The sequence below is a fragment of the Amblyomma mixtum genome, chromosome 1 (genome assembly GCF_055824585.1).
Source record: "Amblyomma mixtum isolate Tamu chromosome 1, ASM5582458v1, whole genome shotgun sequence".
NCBI lineage: Eukaryota > Metazoa > Arthropoda > Arachnida > Ixodida > Ixodidae > Amblyomma > Amblyomma mixtum.
Genome location: NC_143012.1, coordinates 70758054 through 70777359, shown reverse-complemented (window position 1 = coordinate 70777359; position 19306 = coordinate 70758054). Strand labels below are relative to the sequence as shown.

The following is a 19306-nucleotide window of genomic DNA, read 5'->3' as shown; positions in this document are numbered from 1 at the left end:
GCTCCGAAAACACCAATGGCTGCTCCAAACTGGCATTTTTACTGCTCCGAAATCTGCTCCAAAAAGTAAAATGCTGCTTCCATCACTGTAAACCTAAAAGACTGGACGGAATATATAGGAAGCAAAAAGTCTGCATTCTGGCATGCTATTGAAGGGAGTGAACGCCATATATTAGTGCACATCACTGGAGACGAAGCTCCATGCATCAAATATTCAGTTGCAGTAAAAGCTGACCTTAGCGTGAGAGTTCACTTCGTAAAAATGCCAATAACAAAACTAGGCACCAATTTCTCCATCCCAACAGTAGCAAACAGCAAGAAAGCAATGGTGGAGCTACTTGAGGTCATTGAAAAAAGCAGTGGCGACCTCAGTCAAAGTCCTGAATCTGCTAAACGACGACATCTGCAAGCAGATTCTTCTCCTGCTGGAAAAGTTATCTTTTTCGCCCACAGATGAGAGCACCAACATCATACAATTTCTTAGCGAGCAATTGAAGCTACTCTCAATGAAAAAAGTTCGGAGACGCTACTAAGCCGACTTCATGATATTTTGCTGCCTACTTTTCACTGTATCGCCTCACGCATACCAATATATCCGCGGATCTAGAATCATGACTCTGCCGCACCCAGTGACCATTCGATCAATATGCTCACCGTATGGCATGAATCCTCAAGTCGAACATCAGAGTGAATCGTTCCTCCGCTACATGGCCGGAAGAATCACCGACTTGAATGTTCGCCAACGTTTTGTGACACTGATGGTGGACGAAATTCACATCAAGCCTTATTTCGATTATAAAGGAGGCAATATTACAGGTGCTGCTCTGAACAGCTCGGGTGCAGCAACCAACGCACTTGTCTTTATGGTGCAGAGCCTCTTGTGCCAATTTAAGGAAGCCGCTCACATCGTCCCTGTCCAAAAAGCTGAATCAGAGTATCTGCACCAGTTGCTGCGGAAAGTAATATGTGGCCTGGAAGAAATTGGCTACAGGGTAGTGTGTGTTGTAAGTGACAACAATGCCGTCAACACAAAGGCTATGTCTCACTTCTCGTCACCTCCTTCTAAACAAATTGTTTATTCGCATCCATCGGACCCTGCAAGGCCTCTTTTTTTGTAATAGACCCGGTACACATACTAAAGTGTATACGCAATAATTGGCTTAACCAGAAAAACGACCAACATTGTTTCTACTTTCCCGAGTTCGAAAAAGACCACACTGGAGGACAGCGAATGCTCTCTGCGTCATTTGCTACCATCAGGAATCTATACAACTTGGAGTGCGAGAGGCTGTTAAGCTATGGCTACAGACTGTCAAGAAAAGCTCTCAATCCATCGAACATCGAACGACAAAATGTAAATTTGGCTTTGCAAATTTCATTTCATTTCATTTCATTTATTTCATCCTTAAAGGCCCAAGGGCATTACATAAGGAGGGGGCTACAATTCATATAAAAGAAGCATAAAAAACACACGCACAATGAACACACACAACAAACTTCAAAAGCTAAAGAGAAAAAAAAATAAAGAAAAAAGATAAAGGGTTTACATGTGCAGTGAAAGCATACAAAAGAAAAAAAATTCGCTTGCGGCAGCGAGCACAGATGAAAGTCAGTGATCAACACGTGTTAAAAAATGACAAGGAATTCACTTATTCTGAAGATGACGGGCCAGTTCTGTACGAAAAGATTTTGAATCGTTTCATAAAACTATGTCGTTAGGTAGGGCATTCCAGAGTGTTATTGCATTGGGAAAAAATGAACTATTCATTGCTAATGTACGGGTCTTGATACCGGCTATGGGGTGGCTATGGCTGAGGCGACTTGAAGTTCTTATCGGGGATTTTAGAAGTGGGTGTCTTGAAGCTGGATGATGGAAGAAGTTATGAAGCAGGCAAAGACGTGAAATTATGCGGAGTGATTCAAGTGATGGGAGGGAAAGAGAGCGTTTGAGTGCAGTGATACTAACTTCTTTGGAATATTCAGAGGTGATAAACCTGACGGCGCGATTTTGGATGGCCTCGATTTCGGCGGAAAGGTATGCTTGGGATGGATGCCAGATAGATGATGCGAATTCAAGTTTGGGGCGGACGATTGTTTGATAAGCCAGTTTTTTAACGTCTGGAGATGCTGATTTCAGGTTTCGCCGGAGATAACCTAGGACACGAGAGGCATCGGAACATATCGTTTGGACGTGAGTTACCCAAGATAGTGTCGATGTCAGATGCAAACCAAGGTACTTGTAGGATGTTGTTGGAGCAATCGGAACCGTGTTAATGCTGTAAGTGTGCTGGATTACAGTGCGCTTGCGAGAGAATGACAAGAGTTGACATTTTTCAAGGTTTAAGGGCATGAGCCATCGGTTGCACCATGTAGCTATTGCATCAATGTCTTTTTGCAGGAGGTGACTGTCAGTGGGATGACGAATGGGGCTGTATATGACACAGTCGTCTGCAAATAGTCGTAGCTTGGCGTTTATGTTAACTGGAAGATCGTTTATGTAAATTAGGAATAGCAATGGTGATAAGCCTGCGCCCTGGGGGACGCCTGATGTAACATTAGTGAGGGGTGAGTGGTAACCATTGCTTGAGGTAAACTGCATGCGTCCGTTAAGAAATGTCTCAATCCAGGAGATAAGATTGTCAGGAATGCCTAGGGAAGAAAGTTTTGTGAGCAGGTGTGAGTGCGGAACACGGTCGAAGGCCTTTGAAAAATCTAAAAAGATGGCGTCGATTTGAAAGTTGTCGTCCATTAAGCGAAGTATGTCATGTGTGAATTCAGCCAATTGCGTTTCACAGGAGTAGTGTTTACGGAAACCGTGTTGGTGAGGATAAAAGAAGTTAACTGAATCCAGATGGTTCATTAGATTGGACGCTATAACATGTTCAAGTAATTTCGAAGGAATGCTCGTTAAAGAAATAGGGCGATAGTTAGAAGGATTTGTGCGGTCACCTTTCTTAAATATTGTTATGATTTCGGCTATCTTCCAGTCGTCGGGGATTTCTCCGGATTCTAATGATTGTGTAAATATTAGGTGCAGTATCTGGCTTGAGTCTAGACTAGTGTTTTTCAGGAGTTTACTGTTTATGTGGTCACAGCCAGATGATGAAGAAGTCTTAAGAGAACTGATTAGATTTTCTATTCCTGTCGTGGTGACTGTGATTTGAGGCATGGGCATTGTTGAGGTGGGAGGGGAAATATTCGGACTGCAAGCAGCAGGGGAGAAGACTGAACAAAAATATTTATTTAGAATTGTTGCGCACTCTTTACTGTCTATTGGATCACGATCAGCGTCTAAAAGTTCAATTCGGTTCGTTCGTAATTTAGGGGAAAGAATGCGCCAGAATTTATTCGGGTTGGATTTGAGGATAGAATGTAGATCGGTAGAAAAAAACTTCTTTTTGGCGGAGGCTAATTTTTCCTTATATTCATTCACGCATTGGTGGTACCGTTCCCACGCTGCGGGCCGGTTATGCAAGTTAGCAGTTCTATAAAGCCGTTTTTTCCTATTAACAAGCCTTTTCAGTTCTCTGTTAAACCATTCGTTGTTAGAATCGGATTTTACGCAAAACGACGGAATGTGCTCATTTTTCAACGAAAGGACAGTGGTCTTAAAAAGTTCCCAGTTGGTATTAACCGAGCGAGTTTGATAAGCAGTCTGGAAAGAGCTGTAAAATTCAGATAAAGCATGATTGATGGCATCGAAATTAGCTCTTTTGTAGTCGGTGATTACTTTTTTTGATGAGGACCGTTTTATAATGGGTAAAGAAAGGCGGATGTGAAGTAGATTGTGATCGCTAATGCCTGGTAGAACGGTTATACCTTTTACGTCGTCGGGGGAACTTGTCAGGAGTAGGTCAAGAATGTTCAAATTTTCAATGAATACCTTCCTCAGGCCCTGCCAGCTAGCCCTTGGGATGAAGCACAACCTCTTATTTTTCGAAGGGACTCCCACTTAAGTTGGTGGTGAAATGGTGGAAGATTGTGAACGTGAGGACGCCTTGGAAGGGAAAAAGGCTTAGAGACAAGTTGCAAGAACCAGTGTTTAATTCGGAAAATGACATCAAGATTAATTTCCTTCACAATCTCTTGGCCTGGTTGGAGGAGTGGAAAGGCAAAAGTTTGGACAGCGGTACGCTAACAAGAGAGACCCATGCCGCTATCGACCACACAATATATGCTTTTGTGGAGTTTACGAAGTACTGCTTCGAAGAGCTCAAGCTATCATATGTCCTTCTAGGAAAGATCCAAACCGACAGTCTGGAGGAGCGCTTCGGAAAGTACAGGATGCTAGCTGGATCCCAGTATCATGTGTCGATGAGGCAAGTGTATGAATGTGAAAAGAAGCTACAGCTACAAAGCACTTTGCCAGCCATCAGTAAGGATGAGCGATGGGATGAGCTTCACTTGCGACCAGACTATCCACGACCTAGCCTAAATGTAGTGGTGACCGAAGATGCACTGTCGGAACTAAAAGACATCGTCCCGGTGCTGGTATATGTGGCAGGCTATGCAGTGTACGCAACACTTAAAAAGCTCAAGTGTACAAAATGCAGGGATGCGCTCACGGAAAAAAGGACGACATCAATATCCGACACGGATGGACGATACGACCTTGTGAAGCAACTTGACAGGGGCGGGCTTGTTTACCCAGCAACATTTGTCGTCAACGCTGTCGCACACAACTACGTAGTTGTTAAGCAACTATCAACAAACAAGGACTTTTTCATTTAGTCACGGACCTCACGCTTGAACTGCTCGCCGGTGACGATTCCTCAGAGTTTGACACCTGCGAGGATGGCCACAAGTGCGAAGTTGTTCTAAAACACCTCTTGTGGGGTAGCACGAACATTTTGCTCAAGAACAACTGCTGCAAGATGAACGACAAAATATTGGATGCCAACGCCAAGGGGAAAAAGAGAAAAGCTGAGACTCTGCGGAATAAGGCAGCGGTTCCGTTGTAAATAGCAACATGAGTGTTTTATATGTCAACTTCTAAACCCACTTGCTATGTTGCAAATACTTAAACTGTGGCAATGTATGTACCTGTATCGAAAGCGATCGTATTCATGTAAAATATGACCCTAGAACAAATACATGTATCTCCAATAAAAATACACATACGCAGTTCAGAAAGCTATTCGAGAGTTTTTGATTCTTCATTATCGCTATGCTTCATAAAACCAGGTGAAAAAAAGGAAAAGTTTTAAAATATTGGCAAATTTATTTCAAGTAATGCATGAAGAAAAACATCTACTGAGAAAGTCGAGAAGGCGCAATGCGATAGAGGTGCTGACATCAGTGCTTAAACAATCTTTGCACAGATGGTTTGCGGCTAGTGCTTCAAAATAAATTCCGCGTATATTGTTTGCTATTCATTCCAGTATTTTAACTAAAAAAAAATGTGGACTGATAAATGTAAGCTTATTGCTGCTAGTTGATTCCGGTTAAGAGGGTTCACCAGCTACAAGGCAACTCAGATTTGAACTTTTTCTGTCGATAGATGGCAGCACCTGAATACCCCAAAAAGGAGGTAAGTTCTAATCCCCCTCCAGGTGTGTAAACCACACCGCGACACGAAAGTATTCGTTCTTCCGCGTTCAAAAAGTAGAGCCCAGAACTTTGTGTAGGTATGTGGCCAAGTTTCCTGGGTCCGAAGCATAAAAAAGTTAACCCCTCTCAAGCCACTCAGCAAAGAAGGATGTGGGGGTCAGACAATAGAACATTCCCCAGTAACCCACCAATTTAGCCTTTCCGGTTTGGGTTGCCTAAGCTTTCTTCCTTCTTTTCTGAGAAAATTCTTTTACAATGGTAGAGGGGGGCTACTGGTTTCGGCTAAGCAGACAGGTGTGGTTGGTTAAAATGGCGGAAGCGAGGCTTGGTGCATCCGCAGGACATTACCCAGGAAAGGTTCCATTGTGTTGAACACCTGTGTAGTCAGTCTCCAAATAATAGGAAAGAAAGGAGCTCCTAGCACAAGGCCTTATGACTGGTTTTCATCCCTTTCCCGCATGTCCTCATTGTAGTGACAGCCTGTAGCTTACTTTGCCTAGTCTCGTACGAGCCTTCCCAGCGCCGAACACCCATCTTCCGCTTCTCAGCACCAACAAGGCACCAACCAAATCAAAGTTGGATGAAACTTAAAAGGACGAGAACTGTGGTTTTTTCATATCAGCGGCATGCACTGTTTTGCTCGTTTCGGACGGGTATAGCTCTAGACTTCGTGTGGTATTTTCTTTACTTATTAAATACGCAAAAACATGGAAGCATTGGTATCAGTTATGTCGGCCACGATTTTTGAACATACGAATACATTTTTTTATTTAAAGAATACATATTTCACTTGTCTAGACAGTGCGTAGCGTTACCTAATACACAATGGCATTGTCAATTGCAATGCATTTATTATTGCGTTTGATCTCTCCACCAATTCTATCAGGAGGCCGCGCTGCAACATGAGCCCCCCCCCCCCCCCCCGAACAAAATTTCTGGCTACGCCACTGGTGGTAGCATCCAAGATTGAGGCACACCACCGCTCCTTCGCGGGTGCGACGGCGCAAGTGAACAACAAGTTTGCATTTATCCTCTCCCCTCCGTTTTTTTCGGCTCGACAGCGTTTGCAAGCACATCGGGGCAGGGTGGAGTTCAGTAAAAAAAAAAAGGAATTTACTGGTCCCGACCCCTTGACTCCTGACTCGACTCGGCACGTTTTCATGGACCCAGTAACCGGTTTTTGACCCGATAACTCGACTCACGAGTGTTTTCGGGCGAACAATGCCTTACTGTGTGAGCTAGGGGGGGGGGGGGGGGGGGGGGGGGTGGAGAGTGAGGTGCTTTTGGTTGTGGCCTTGCATCCCGCTTCCTTTTGGCACCAGAAGCTCGAGAAAAAAAAAGAAAAGCAGAAATCCTTTCCTGTCCTTTCTCCCTGTCGCTCCCCTCTATACTTCTCACTATCCTCTCCCTTTCCCTTTCGTTTCCGCCGGCTGCAGCTCGGGTGCTTAAGATATTAGATAGCAATTGCCGCGGCCGGCAACACTCTTTTGCTTCACTTTTTATTTTTATTTTTAAATAAACCACTACCACCACCACAAAATCCTTTCCAAATACAGCCCAAGCAAGAAAAAAAGGAAAGAAAGAAATAAAGTTCGTCCAGGTTATAAGAAAAAAGTGTGCGCATGAACACAGACAAGCAAGAAGTTTGTGGTAGAGTGTAGTAGCGACAAAATAAGTTGTCGCCAGGTGGAGCCACGTCGCACTAGTAAAATTTTAGCGCGAATTTCAAATCCCCGCAGAAAATACATACACAACCTTCAGAGCCTGTAAAGCGCAAACACTAGGTTCGATACGGATAGAAATTGCGGCTTAACAATCAAGAAAGAAAAAGGGAGGAAATGTTGCGGACGAAATTTTGATATTTGGCTTTGTTTTTTCCCGAGATGACAGGGAAGTTCGACATATCTAAAAGCAGCATTTTTCTGGAACTTTGCGTCTAATTGGTAAAAAAATGCAACTTAAACAATAAAATCTGCCCGCAACATTTCCTCTATTCACTAAAGAAGAAAACGCTGCCACAAACCTCGTGAAAATCGAGCCATTTTTAGACACGGTATACCTTCTGGAAGTTCCCATGTATTTCCTATGGACACTGCCACTGGTGAACCCTCTTCTTTTCGTGACGTCACGGGAGGAGCACCGGCCGTGGTGAGGGCTACGTCGGCTGCGTCTCCGGTGAAAAAAAAAAAAAAAACGGCTCGGAAGTTGCGCACCCGCAAGACCTACCGTCATTGGCTAGTCTCGCGCGGCACTTCCGGGCGATGGGCGATATTTTCTGCAAACCCAGAAACCGGGCGACGCAATGAGCGACAGTGGTTCGGCGGCCCTCATTTCATCGCGCGGCGTGTCGCCGCGAATTATCGCCTCATGCGGTTAGCGCTTTAATATGCGAATATGCAACAAGATCTCTTTGTAGTTTATCTCTCCCCATTCTTTCTAACTGTCCCTTCACTTCTTTCATTTCATTACTACAGCCCGCCTGGTATCCTTTCGTTTCCGCTGCCCCAGCTCAGGTGTTTCGAATGTCATGACACCCTGCGCGCGCATATATATACTAGCTCACTTACAAGGAAAGGTCCCAATTAAGTGAAAAATTACCCAAAGAATGAGTTCTTGGGAAGCCTATACTTTTTATTAAGTTTGTCACAGCACCAGACGGGGGATGTTCAGAGGAAGCGGTCAGGTACATCAAAATGATCCGCTTTCTCCTTTGTTACACAATTCAGTGACCCCTTATGTTAAATCCCCATTGTTCCTTACTTCCCTTAAACTATCTGTGCTTCTCACTAGATGCTAAGTTTTTGCGGGACATTCAATCTAAGAAGTAAGGCCTTTGTGCGAGGATATTAATGGGCCTTACGAAATAGTCTCAAGGGCGCCCGCAGAACTTTTTCCAGGGGGGTGCACCCGATGGCCGGGTATAGGGGAGGCGGTAGGATAGCACCAAAAAGGAACTATTTGTAGTATAAATTGCGCACATGAAACAAAAATTAGGGCTAGGCTTGGACAACAAACAGAATTTATTAATTAACAAAGAATTGAACTCGATAAGCAAAATTAGATAACTTAATATCACCCAAGCGTGCTAATCAAGCTGTGTAGTTGTTTTCTACTAGTGCATAAATAACCGCAATTCCAGGAGGGGGGGGCAGTCGCCCCACTTGCCCCCCCCCCCCCCTTCCGGACGTCCATGTCAAGGGCCGTTGGCATACTCCTCTAAGCCACTAATAAGAATGAGGAAGTTCATACCGGGAATAAAAACGAAGTCTCAGAAATGCAGTGAAAGTATGAGTAGTTTATTTCAACCCGACTTTTCAGACGCTTGCCTGCCGTGGAACCGCTCCTTCAGTTGAAATACTTCTCGTGCAGAGGACGATGACTCCCATCTCAAAGACTGTGGATCTCACCCATGAAAAAAATGCGGTTGGTTTTTCGATCCCTGATATAGTAGATGAACGGGCGATCCACGGTGAATGGGGTGATATCCGGTGGAGGTCCATCCGCCGAACTGGCGATCACTGCGGGCGCGACGGTTCCTTCTTCACTGACCTCAAAAGACGCTTTCTGGAAGGCGGCCGAGATGTAGGTCGGCGTGGTCGCGCTGATTCCGCTGAAGTCGGCCCACTCTCCGAAGACGACGTTGAGTCCCAGGGCTCGCATGGTGGGCACCAGGTCGTAGCTGACGCTCACGTTGAACTTGGGCAGGCTGAGCGCTACCAGACAGGGGTAGAGACTCCTGCCGAGGTCTTCGAGAACCGCAAGCGACAGGTCGTCCCTGAGCTCTGCGAGCTCCGTCGCGGAGTCCGGAAGCAGCACCACCATGGCGAACCTGTTTCCCGAGCACGGGATCTCCACGGCGGCCGCGCCGAGCTCGTCGAGACGAGTGTAGGGGAAGTAGCTGGTGAGTTGCATCATCGGCTTACTGACCTCGGTGGTACCCAGGTTGAAAAAGGACTTGTTCCCTGAGTCCCACGGGTCGAACATGGTCAGCCAGGTAGCCTTGAAGTGGACGGTGTTGGACAGGAAGAGAACCATGCCCAGCGGCTCATCTTCGGGCAGGATGCTGTCGATGTTTTCTCGCTCCAAAGCGTTGACCTCCGCGGGGTCGACTCCGAAGCTGGCGAAGTCCACGGACATGAGCTCTGCGTCAAACACATCTTGCAGCTGCTGCCTGTAGCTTTCGGAGATATCGAAGCTGTCCTGCACCAGGACTATGTTGTCCACTTCCAGCGTCACGTTCGAGTACGTGCGCTCGAGGAGGAGCCTGTACGCCTGGAGGACCCAGGACTTGTCCGTGAGGCCGACCTCGGTGTGACCCAGCACCGATGACAGCTGGTCTTCCGAGCTCTCCGCGGCGCCGGCGTAGGCCATGGCGAAAACGGCGGCGATGTAAGTCGGCGAGAAGAACACGTTGGAAGAAGGATCCTCCGTCGCCAAGCGCTTGAGGAGGTTCACAGCGAAGTGGTTGTGAGCTTTCACGAGCGGCGCACCGTCAAACAACATGGTGGATGTTTTCCGAGGTCTGGAGGCCGCATGTAAGGCGCCTCTTTTTATACCGACTGGCAGTGGTGTTTTTTTTTTTTTTGCTTTTTCCCCCTTCCTCTGCGGTGGCCAATGGGAGTTTAGATTTTTACCCCGCCCAGGCACAGCGAATGGCGCCTGAAGAATTTTCTCTCTCGTGAAAAAACGCTGTTCTGATTGGCTTAGCTTTGAAGCACGAGCGTCAAGCCACGCGCATGATTCATCGTAGCAGGAACAGCAAGAAGGGCGCGGTACCCTCCAGTCCGGACAATGGATCGCCCCCTCCCGACTGGGTCGCGCACAAAGCCGCGGAAAGACCTGGTTGAGCCTTCTTTCCGGAAATTCCAGTGTGGGAAAGAGTGCTCTGCTGCCAACTCTCGAGAGACGCTGCCATAGATTATTTGGTGACCTCACCAAGGGCACAAAGGAGACTGTCTTTGAGGCAGATGGACAGATGTCAGCAGATGTTACTCTGGGTAGGCATATTAGTCAGCGTTCCTTTCCTGCCAGGCTTGACGAACGTTGGCTTGACTATCTGGCGGATATTTCTGGGAACGGCGAAGTGGTCACCTCTAAGAAGTCTCGTCTACCGAGAACCGGATTCATGCTTTCGCTTTGTCCGATAGATAGGAGCAATACACAGATGTAGAACTAAGGTCCCTAGATCGGCTTTAATAGATGGGCTGCGGTGTCTTGCACCTGACACTTGGACTACCTCGTCTCTTGCTGGTCTCCAGTGATGACTTGACCCAGTTCGGCGGCGAGGAGCTATGTATATTGATTTACGAACGCCCAGGCCTTTACAGGCATTGCACGAAAATGTAACTACAGAGAGGAGTAATTGTTTCTATTTATAGAAAGAAAAACGAACAAGGGTCGAAGGGGGTAGGCTCAGCCTTCCAGCCAACGTTTCGGCAAACGGATGAAGACAGGGCGCCTCTGGTCGAAACGTCGGCTGGCGGACATATTTTTTGTCGACAAAAGTGCCATCTTATCGGCTTCTCTTTGTTGTGGATCCCTGTTTATAAAATGCTAGGCGAAGAAATACGTGGTTGTGCGTAAAAAAAAAGTATTACTAATACAATTCGCGGTATACACTCCTCACCCGGTTTACCGAGGCAACTTTGTTTGGAATTTTTTTCAGATTGCGCCTGCACCAGGTGCATCGAATTATTTTGGGAATTTCAGGCCATATTGGCGGATATTGAACAAGAAATTTTTGCACAGTCCACAAATAGTTTTCACGTGACGTCTCACTCAAGAACGAAGCGTTAAATGCCCCTCAAAGGGGCCCCCTCCCGGCCTATGGGGTGTACCGATTCCCTCCCTAGACAGATTCCGTTGGATCTGCTAGTGTGAAATCGAGGTAGGGGGGCCAAGGTTAACCACAGCTTAATCTAGGATTAACCGTGGTGTCATGAAAATTGGGCATGGAGAGCGCGTCGCCCTATTTTGCCGCTTTGGTCATCGCCTCCCATTTGGCGAAGAGACAGAACATTTCTATCCGGCTTGAGTGCAAGATTATCTCCGAAAATATTATTTAAAAAGATTCAAGATTATCTTCAGGGAGCAATCACTGAACGTTGAGCTATTTTATTCCAGCGAAGTAATACAGATAATGATTTGCAGATTATACTGTGCATTTTCGAGCTTGGCTACGGCTCATGCGTCAAGTACACATTTCGAATTCTGCTTATCCCTAGCTTTGACATGAAGGACAGGCTGGTGGGGAGGTGACAGCTTTCTAATTTGCCCACAGTCACGTGTGCGTGATCCATCCATCTGCCCCACTAATCCCCGGAATGCATTCACTTACATTCTGTAAATTAGTATCCTATACCGTCTACCGCTTGTGGTTCTAGCTGACCGACCAGCCGCGGTTGCTGACTACGTAGTTATGGCATTCGTCTGCTGATCACAAGGTCGTGGGATCGAATCCTGGCCGCAGTGTCTGGTTTTCGTGGAAGGAATGCAAAAAAAAATTGCCAATTGTTTAGCTCTGGTTAAACCGGGTAAATTGCGTAAGCAATGGTATGCGCGTCCTTCTAGCGATTCTTCCGCGCGTTGCCTTCGAATGGTAGCATTGCGGCGTTCCTAAGCGGTGAGGGGTTGAGATTCATCGGCTTCATAGCCTTTGGGAAACGCGCCTTCAAGACCGCAACGTTGAACCTGTCGTTTCGCCCTGAATTAATTTTAGCCAAATGTTGCTGCAGGTAACGGACATTTACAAAGAATTGGACTTTTTACCGGGTTGGTTTCCTCTCCTGATGCGCTGTATATCCTTGCCTACCTTTTAGTTATAATACCCATTCTACCTAACAAATATTCATAAATTAGGGTGCCAAAGAATTCCCAGAAAAATGACCCGATTATTGCTTTGAGTTACAAGAATTACGCTTCTGGCGCACACAGGATGGCTTGCGCTACCACTAGCCACCCTGGGGAGTAAAGAAAGGGGGCCCAAGAGCATGGTGGAAGAGGCTGTGGGAAAATAATTTATTTTCAAGCTTGGTGCGTGCCAATCAGGTTGGACAACACAGCTCGGCAAGCTGCTGTGGCACGGCTGAGGCATCCATAAAGTGCTCAACGGAGCTGTCCTCCAGTGAACTGATCAGTCATATCTGAAGTAATCGTTGCACTCCACTTGCGAGGGGACTGTCGGGCTGCATTCAAACAAATTACTCTTGCTGCTCTTGCACGATGGCCTCACGAAGCGCCAAGCCCGCAAAGAGATGCATGATAAGTTTAATTATGGCCATCACAGAACAAAAACAAAAATGATTAAATAACACCGAATTTTGCGAAACACAGTCTGCGTGAAGACACTAGCAACATGATTTACAGTATAATTTTTAATTTATGCTTAAGAACCAACACCACATTAGTTGCACAAAGTGGAATTTAATTTACTAAACTTCCTTGTACCAAATGGTTCATTTTTAGTTTGATGCGTGTGTCGAGCAAAAAGAGAAGGCGACCACGTGAACGGCACGCGCCGTTCACGTGGTCGCCGTTCACGTGGTGTTCAGGATTTCACGGGAGGGAAGTGGACGTGGTTCCGGCCACCTGGGCCCAGGCCAACGAGGACAAAGAAACATAGGCCAAGTGAACCCACCCGAAGAGGAAGCGAAGCCCCAGGAAGAAGACCAAGAAGCAGACAAAGAACAACTTCCCAGAAGCAAGCTGAAGTTCTTCAGAAGGAGGGCCCCTAACAAACGCGCCTGTCTTAATGGCCCTCCACGCCTAGCTAGTTCCAGCGAAAACGAGCCTGACAGCCACGAGGAGAAAGGCGTGCCATCCCTCTGCGAGTTCTGTGGGCGCAAGGCATGTGACTGAGTGTGTTTCAGACAATAGTTATGATTCATCTCCAGACTACCCTCTTAACTCGCCTGTGGTGGACTTGGAGGAGAACCCTTCCATAGTCTGACTAACCGACCACCCTTCCGATCTAACCCCCCTCACCACCACCACCACAACTTTTTTTCTTGTACTAGGCACGCTGAACTGTCGCGCCCTCACGAGGGCAGCTAAGCAAGGGGAAGTCGACACGTCATTCGAAGGGGCACTTCGACACGTCATTCGGTACGAAATCGTACTGGAGCTCTTGTTTTCCTTCGCGACAACAAAGTGAAGGTGCTGCGCCATGACCGAGATATTGAAGGTCGCTTCATCTCCACGTTTTTGAACAACGGCATGCGTGTGTTGAAAATCTACGCACCTTTCGGCACGTAAAGCCCTGGTGGTTATAAATGAATATATACCAGGTGTTCCTGCTAAATGTAGTCAAGCTTTTAAAAAACACGGGATGCCCTAGCCGTCTGAAACCAACTGAGGGTTCTTTAGAGTCGCGTGACCTAGCCTGGAACATTTTTTTTCGTTTTCAAAGTTAAGTAATTAGTTAATCATAATAAGCTAACTTTAATTATTGACTTGATGAACAAAGTGTCAATGGAAAAGTTGCAGATCGTATTGAAAATCAGCTGACTGAAACATTTGCAGCAACGTACTATTTCCGTAAAATATTTTTTTTACCGGCCGTTAACCGTAATTCAGACAATAAAAAAAAGCTTCCACATGACAACCGTGCCACTTCAACGTCCCAAGATGCACCTTAGAGAATAAAATTCTGTTTTCCTGAAGTCCTCACCTCGATGAGACTTTGGGTGCACATTGGGGCAGAGACGCGAGCGAGCAACTGGTCACGTGTTAACTTTCTTTTAAGGCCGATAAATGAAGCTACGCAAATCGTACCGTGATGGAAACGGCACTACTGCCGGTTTTTCGAGACGAAAACATTTCCATTGACACTTTTTTCCTAAAGTCTATAATTAAAAAGTTAGCTAATTAAGCTTAACTAATTTACATTGATGAATGAAAAAACTACTCGAGACTAGGCCATGCGACTCTGAACAACCTTTATTTGGTTTCCCTGGACTAGGACACTTCGTCTTTTTTAAAAGGTTGTTTACATTTAGCTGGGACACCCGGGAAATAGCACCTCGCCGCCGAACTGGGTCAAGTCATCACTGGAGTCCAGCAAGAGACGAGGAAGTCCAAGCGTCAGGTGCAAGACACCGCAGCCCTTCTACTAAAACCGATCTAGGGACCTTAGTTCTACATCTGTGTATTGCACCTATCTATCGCACAAAGCGAAACCATGAATCCGGTTCTCGGTAGAGGAGACTTCTTAGAGGTGACCACTTTGCCGTTCTCAGAAATATCCGCCAGATAGTCAAGCCAACGTTCGTCAAGCCTGGCAGGGAAGGAACGCTGACTAATATGTCTACTGTTGTGAACGTGAATTTTCCTTGAACTACTGATTATAATGTTACATCCCGTTATCTACTAACATGGCCAACAAAACAAGCTCGTACAGCAAAAGGAGACGAAAAGCACAGGGCCGGATTATAAAAAAAATGGCTGAGGCTTAACTTGGTTAAGCCTGGAGAATGCGAAGCATCATCGTATCACGTGATTTGAAGGCGCACAACCACAGCGACGCCGCGAGGTGGGCCCCCGTTTCTCCACTGCCGTGACGTCATCGTGTCACGTGATTTGGAGGCGCACAACCACAGCGACGGCGCGAGGTGGGCCCCGTTTCTCCACTGTCGTGACGTCATTGTGTCACGTGGTGTGACGTCATGTATCACGTGATTTGGAGGCGCATAACCACGGTGAAGGGCTGAAGTGGTAGCTAAAGTAGTATGCTTCGCATAAAATGGGGGCCCTGGGCTAATGCGGATGTAGGCCCCCCCTCCCTCTACTTGCCCCCTCTTTCTTGCTCCCCTCTCCCTCTACTTGCCCCCTCTTTCCTGCTCCCCGCTACACGACTAGAATATATGCCATGTTTCATTTTAATTCCAACAAGTAAAAAGAGCGAAGGCTATCAATGGGATTCATGCAGAAGTAACGCAGTAGCATTAGGTTTACAGCGCAAAAAAACACCAGGCGACTTTTAGAACGCCCGACACGTGTGCGTATGTGGCCGAGCGCCGAACGTCACGGAAGAGCCACGTGGGCCGACCGACAACTTGCGGGGCTGCAGTGCAGCGCGCCGCCTCCTCTCCTCTTGCAGTTACGCCGTAGACAAGCCGACAGACGGGTTTTCCTTCGCAGCGCTGTTTTAATGCTAGCGCATCAAGGAAAAGCAGGCTGAGCTAGCTTCCTAAAGCCGAGATGGGTGCTCCGGCAGCGACTAGGAAATAGAGACACTCGTTAATTAGTGCCCGAGAGGGTAATATTAAAAGTTAGTAAAATTAATTTGATCACACGATGAACTTTTACTACTGCCCTCGTGGGGAAAATTTGAAAAGGAGAATTAAAGTCCCGGCTCAGTGGTTAGATGCTCGGCTGCTGAGCCGAGTACCCGGATTCAAACCCAGCCATACGGCGACCGTGTTTTGATGGAGGCAAAATGCAAAAAGGCGCCCGTGTGTTGGGCGATGTCACAGCGCGTTAAAGATCCCCAGGTGGTCGAAATTATTTCTGAGCTCTACACTACGGCACCTATTTCTCTCTTTCATTCACACCTTCATTCTACGAAACCAATACTTAGAAAAAAGAAAGAACAAAATAAATTGTCCCGGCCACGCCGGTCGCATTTCGCTGGAGGCGGAATGTTAGAGGCCCGTGTAATATGCGACATCAGTGCACTTTAAAGAACCCGAGGTGGTCGAAATTATCCGCGTGCTGTATAGCCGGAGTTGATTTGGGACATTAAAGCCCATAAATCTAAACATAAACCCATAAACGAGTGTTTCGCTTTCCTAGTGGCCGCCGGAGCACGAAGTGAAACTGTGGGACCTCAAAGAAGCTAGCACATCCCGATTTGTTTTTCAGTTTGGTAAAGCTAAAGAAAAAATTCCGGTGTTATTACTGTAAGGAGTGCGACAAAATTTAGGAGACGCGTGCTGTTGTAAACACCAGCACATCTGTTCACTGAGCGAATTCACTTAATCTGCATTCTGTTTTCTGAAAAAGCTAGGATTTGTTTGGATCACTAAATCTAATCCTGTGAGGAGACGCATGATTGCACCCAAACCTTCTTTATTAAAATTCAAGTATCAGACTGCAGTAATCGTTATACACGTTACACAATAAATATACAACAGATATATACAATACTTAAGGCAATACAAACACCATAAAGTTCACTAGAATACATATGAAAATTACCAACTCTAATTACAAAGCATATTTTAAAATACTTTCGTTGAAGGAAAGACAAGCAAAGATGACACCAAATAAATGTGGCACTATCAAAAACAACAACAATACAGCTCATTACAAGCAGGCTCAATATCACAAGAACAAACAAGAGACGGACAACGAAGATTTACATCTTTTGAATTACACTGCTCAGAGTTTCATTGTTAACATGGAGGGTGGGAGATGATACATGCAACAAAGTCGTTGGAACTTTTCATGTACTCCGCAAACAGTTCATTTTAAAATGGCATTTTTCGCGCCTTCGCTTTGGCGAAATCAGATATAGTCTGTTCGAAAGATAGATCGCGGAGAAGATCACTTTGAATGGACACGATAGCAAGCGCGTTCAACTTATTGTCAAGGAGGCTCGAACGAAGGCGACTTTTTATCAGCGACCACTTAGAAAACGATCTCTCGGTCTCACAGTTTGTCATAGGTATGCTTAAGTATATTCTCAAAGCAATGGAAAGGTTCGGAAACACATCAGTAAGCTTTCTTTCTTGCAGCAACTTCATTATTCCCAGGGAACTCGTGTCTTTGCACACAGAGTTGTGCAGAAAGTTCGCAAACTGAACGATTTCAGCGGGAAATGCTGGTTCCAAATCATTTTCGTAGGTTTTCACCAACCTCTCAGCCTGCTGTGCCAGAGAGCTAGGCCTCGCTCCCAACCTCTGTCAGCAATTTTATGAATCCGAACCTTTCGCAGAGCTCAGCGTAGGCAGCCTTTCGCACGCGCAAAGCAGAGCCTAGGCTATCCAGCACGACATGGAAGGTCTCCACGATAAATTTTTCTCTACCTCGTAGCACACTATCGCTTTTTCCGTCCGGGTGCTTACTCAAAATGATACGTTTGCCCTCATCCTGATAACATTTATTTGTACTTAGCGTGCGTGCTCTCTCCTCGAAGGTATCAAAGAGAGGTCGCAACGAATTAACAAAGCCTTCCAGAGAGCTCAGCAGTTCTACAGCAGTAGAAATGTCTAATCCTGGTTTCTGAACTGCTACGCTCGTTTTGTCAAAGCGCTCCAAGATTTCACTCCAGAAAATTGCCATGAATGCAATCTCTAGTTTTGTCATCTTCTTGAAGAGAGAGAGTGCGCTTCGTTCCGAGTGTCACCGTTTTCTTCTTCATTTTTTGAGATCGCTTCAAGGCAGCACAAGACTGCTTTGAAATTTTTCAAAATGGCCTTACGTGATTCAGCGTGCCTTGACCACCTGGTCTGAGAGAGACTTTTCGAAACAAGTTGCTCACAGTCACCACTTTCACCCATGCTGTTCAAAAGATGTTTCCATCGCTTAGGTGAGGCAGCAAAGAACACATACAGTCTCTGAGTTAGAGCAAAAAATTTGACAGCCTCAAGGCAACTGTCAACACTACACGCGCCAACTAAATTTAGTGAATGACCAGCACATGGGACGTAGACTGCCAATTCGTTCAGGTGTTTTATTTGAGCTTGCAGTCCTTTGTACTTTCCTGACATATTACTCGCGTTGTCGTATGCTTGGCCCCTACAATCACCAATTGAGATGCCATTGGCTATCAAGAGGGTCATCACGGTGTCGAAAAGATGCAAGCCGGTATGTGATTCAGTTGGAACAAATCCAAGAAACCGTTCGTACACTTGCCCATTTAAGTAGTATCGTAAAACAACTGACAGTTGATCAACGTGTGTAAGGTCTGGAGTGGAATCAACAATTAAAGAGAAGTATTTTGCGCGTTTCACTTCGTCAACGAGACGATCTTTGACAGCCTTTGCCATATGCTCGATAAATTCGTCACAAATGGTTTTTGACAGGTACGATGGGTGACTTTTTCCCTTGTTCCCATAGCGTTTGATGTGCTCCTCTAGAAAGGGATCAAACTTGGCAATGACTTCAAGTGCTCCCATGTAATTGCCATTTCTCGGTGAACCGAAAACTTCATCACTTCCCCTAAACGCTAGGCTGCGCTCAGCTAGAAGCTGACTACGCGCTTAACACCTCTGTCCAGTAAGCGGTCTCAGTGACAAGATGCTTAACCAGCTCCTTGTCAATTGTGCTGCTCGAGTTAGACCGGGCGAGCCATGCTGTCACACAGTTCCGGTGCTCGACGCTATTTTCATGAGCGCAAACCTTTTCTTGTGTTTTTTTTCCAATCAGAAAAGCCATGAGTGGTGAAAGTACTCTGGTTGCTTCGAATTGAAAATAGTTTGCACATGAAGCAGTAAACGGAACCTTTGGACTCTGAATACATCAACCAGTGTCGCTCGTACGCTTCCCCATTTATAGCCTTTCGCACGAAAAGATGAGGTGATATATAACGCTTCTGAGTTGTGTATTGTCTTTCGGAAGACGGAAAAGTTTCTGCGCGATTTTGAAAATACACTGGTCTTTTCTCAAGGCATACACTCCGAAAGCTATCAGTAATGACGTCCGGCCACTTAGCAGGGTCACTTTGGAGAACCTCACAACCTACCTCCTGCTGCGGGGAGGTCTGTGCTTCTTTGTTGTCGCAGCGAGAAGCCGTCTGACCAGTCCTCTCGAGGCAC

General features: G+C 46.2%; 2 protein-coding genes across 5 annotated transcripts in view; one reads left to right on the top strand and one right to left on the bottom strand.

Moving 5' to 3' along the window:
• Nucleotides 1–19306, top strand: part of LOC149366735 (flap endonuclease GEN homolog 1-like) — a 141443-nt gene that overhangs the window by 106358 nt on the left and 15779 nt on the right. The window lies entirely within an intron of this gene.
• LOC149366736 (iripin-8-like) lies at nucleotides 8937–10052 on the bottom strand. The gene has a single exon (XM_089568707.1). The coding sequence runs from the start codon at nucleotides 10050–10052 to the stop codon at nucleotides 8937–8939; it is 1116 nt and encodes a 371-aa protein (XP_089424833.1).

Coding starts and splice junctions, on each gene's coding strand:
- LOC149366736 (XM_089568707.1), bottom strand. CDS start 10,052: ATGTTGTTTGACGGTGCGCCGCTCGTGAAAGCTCACAACCACTTCGCT.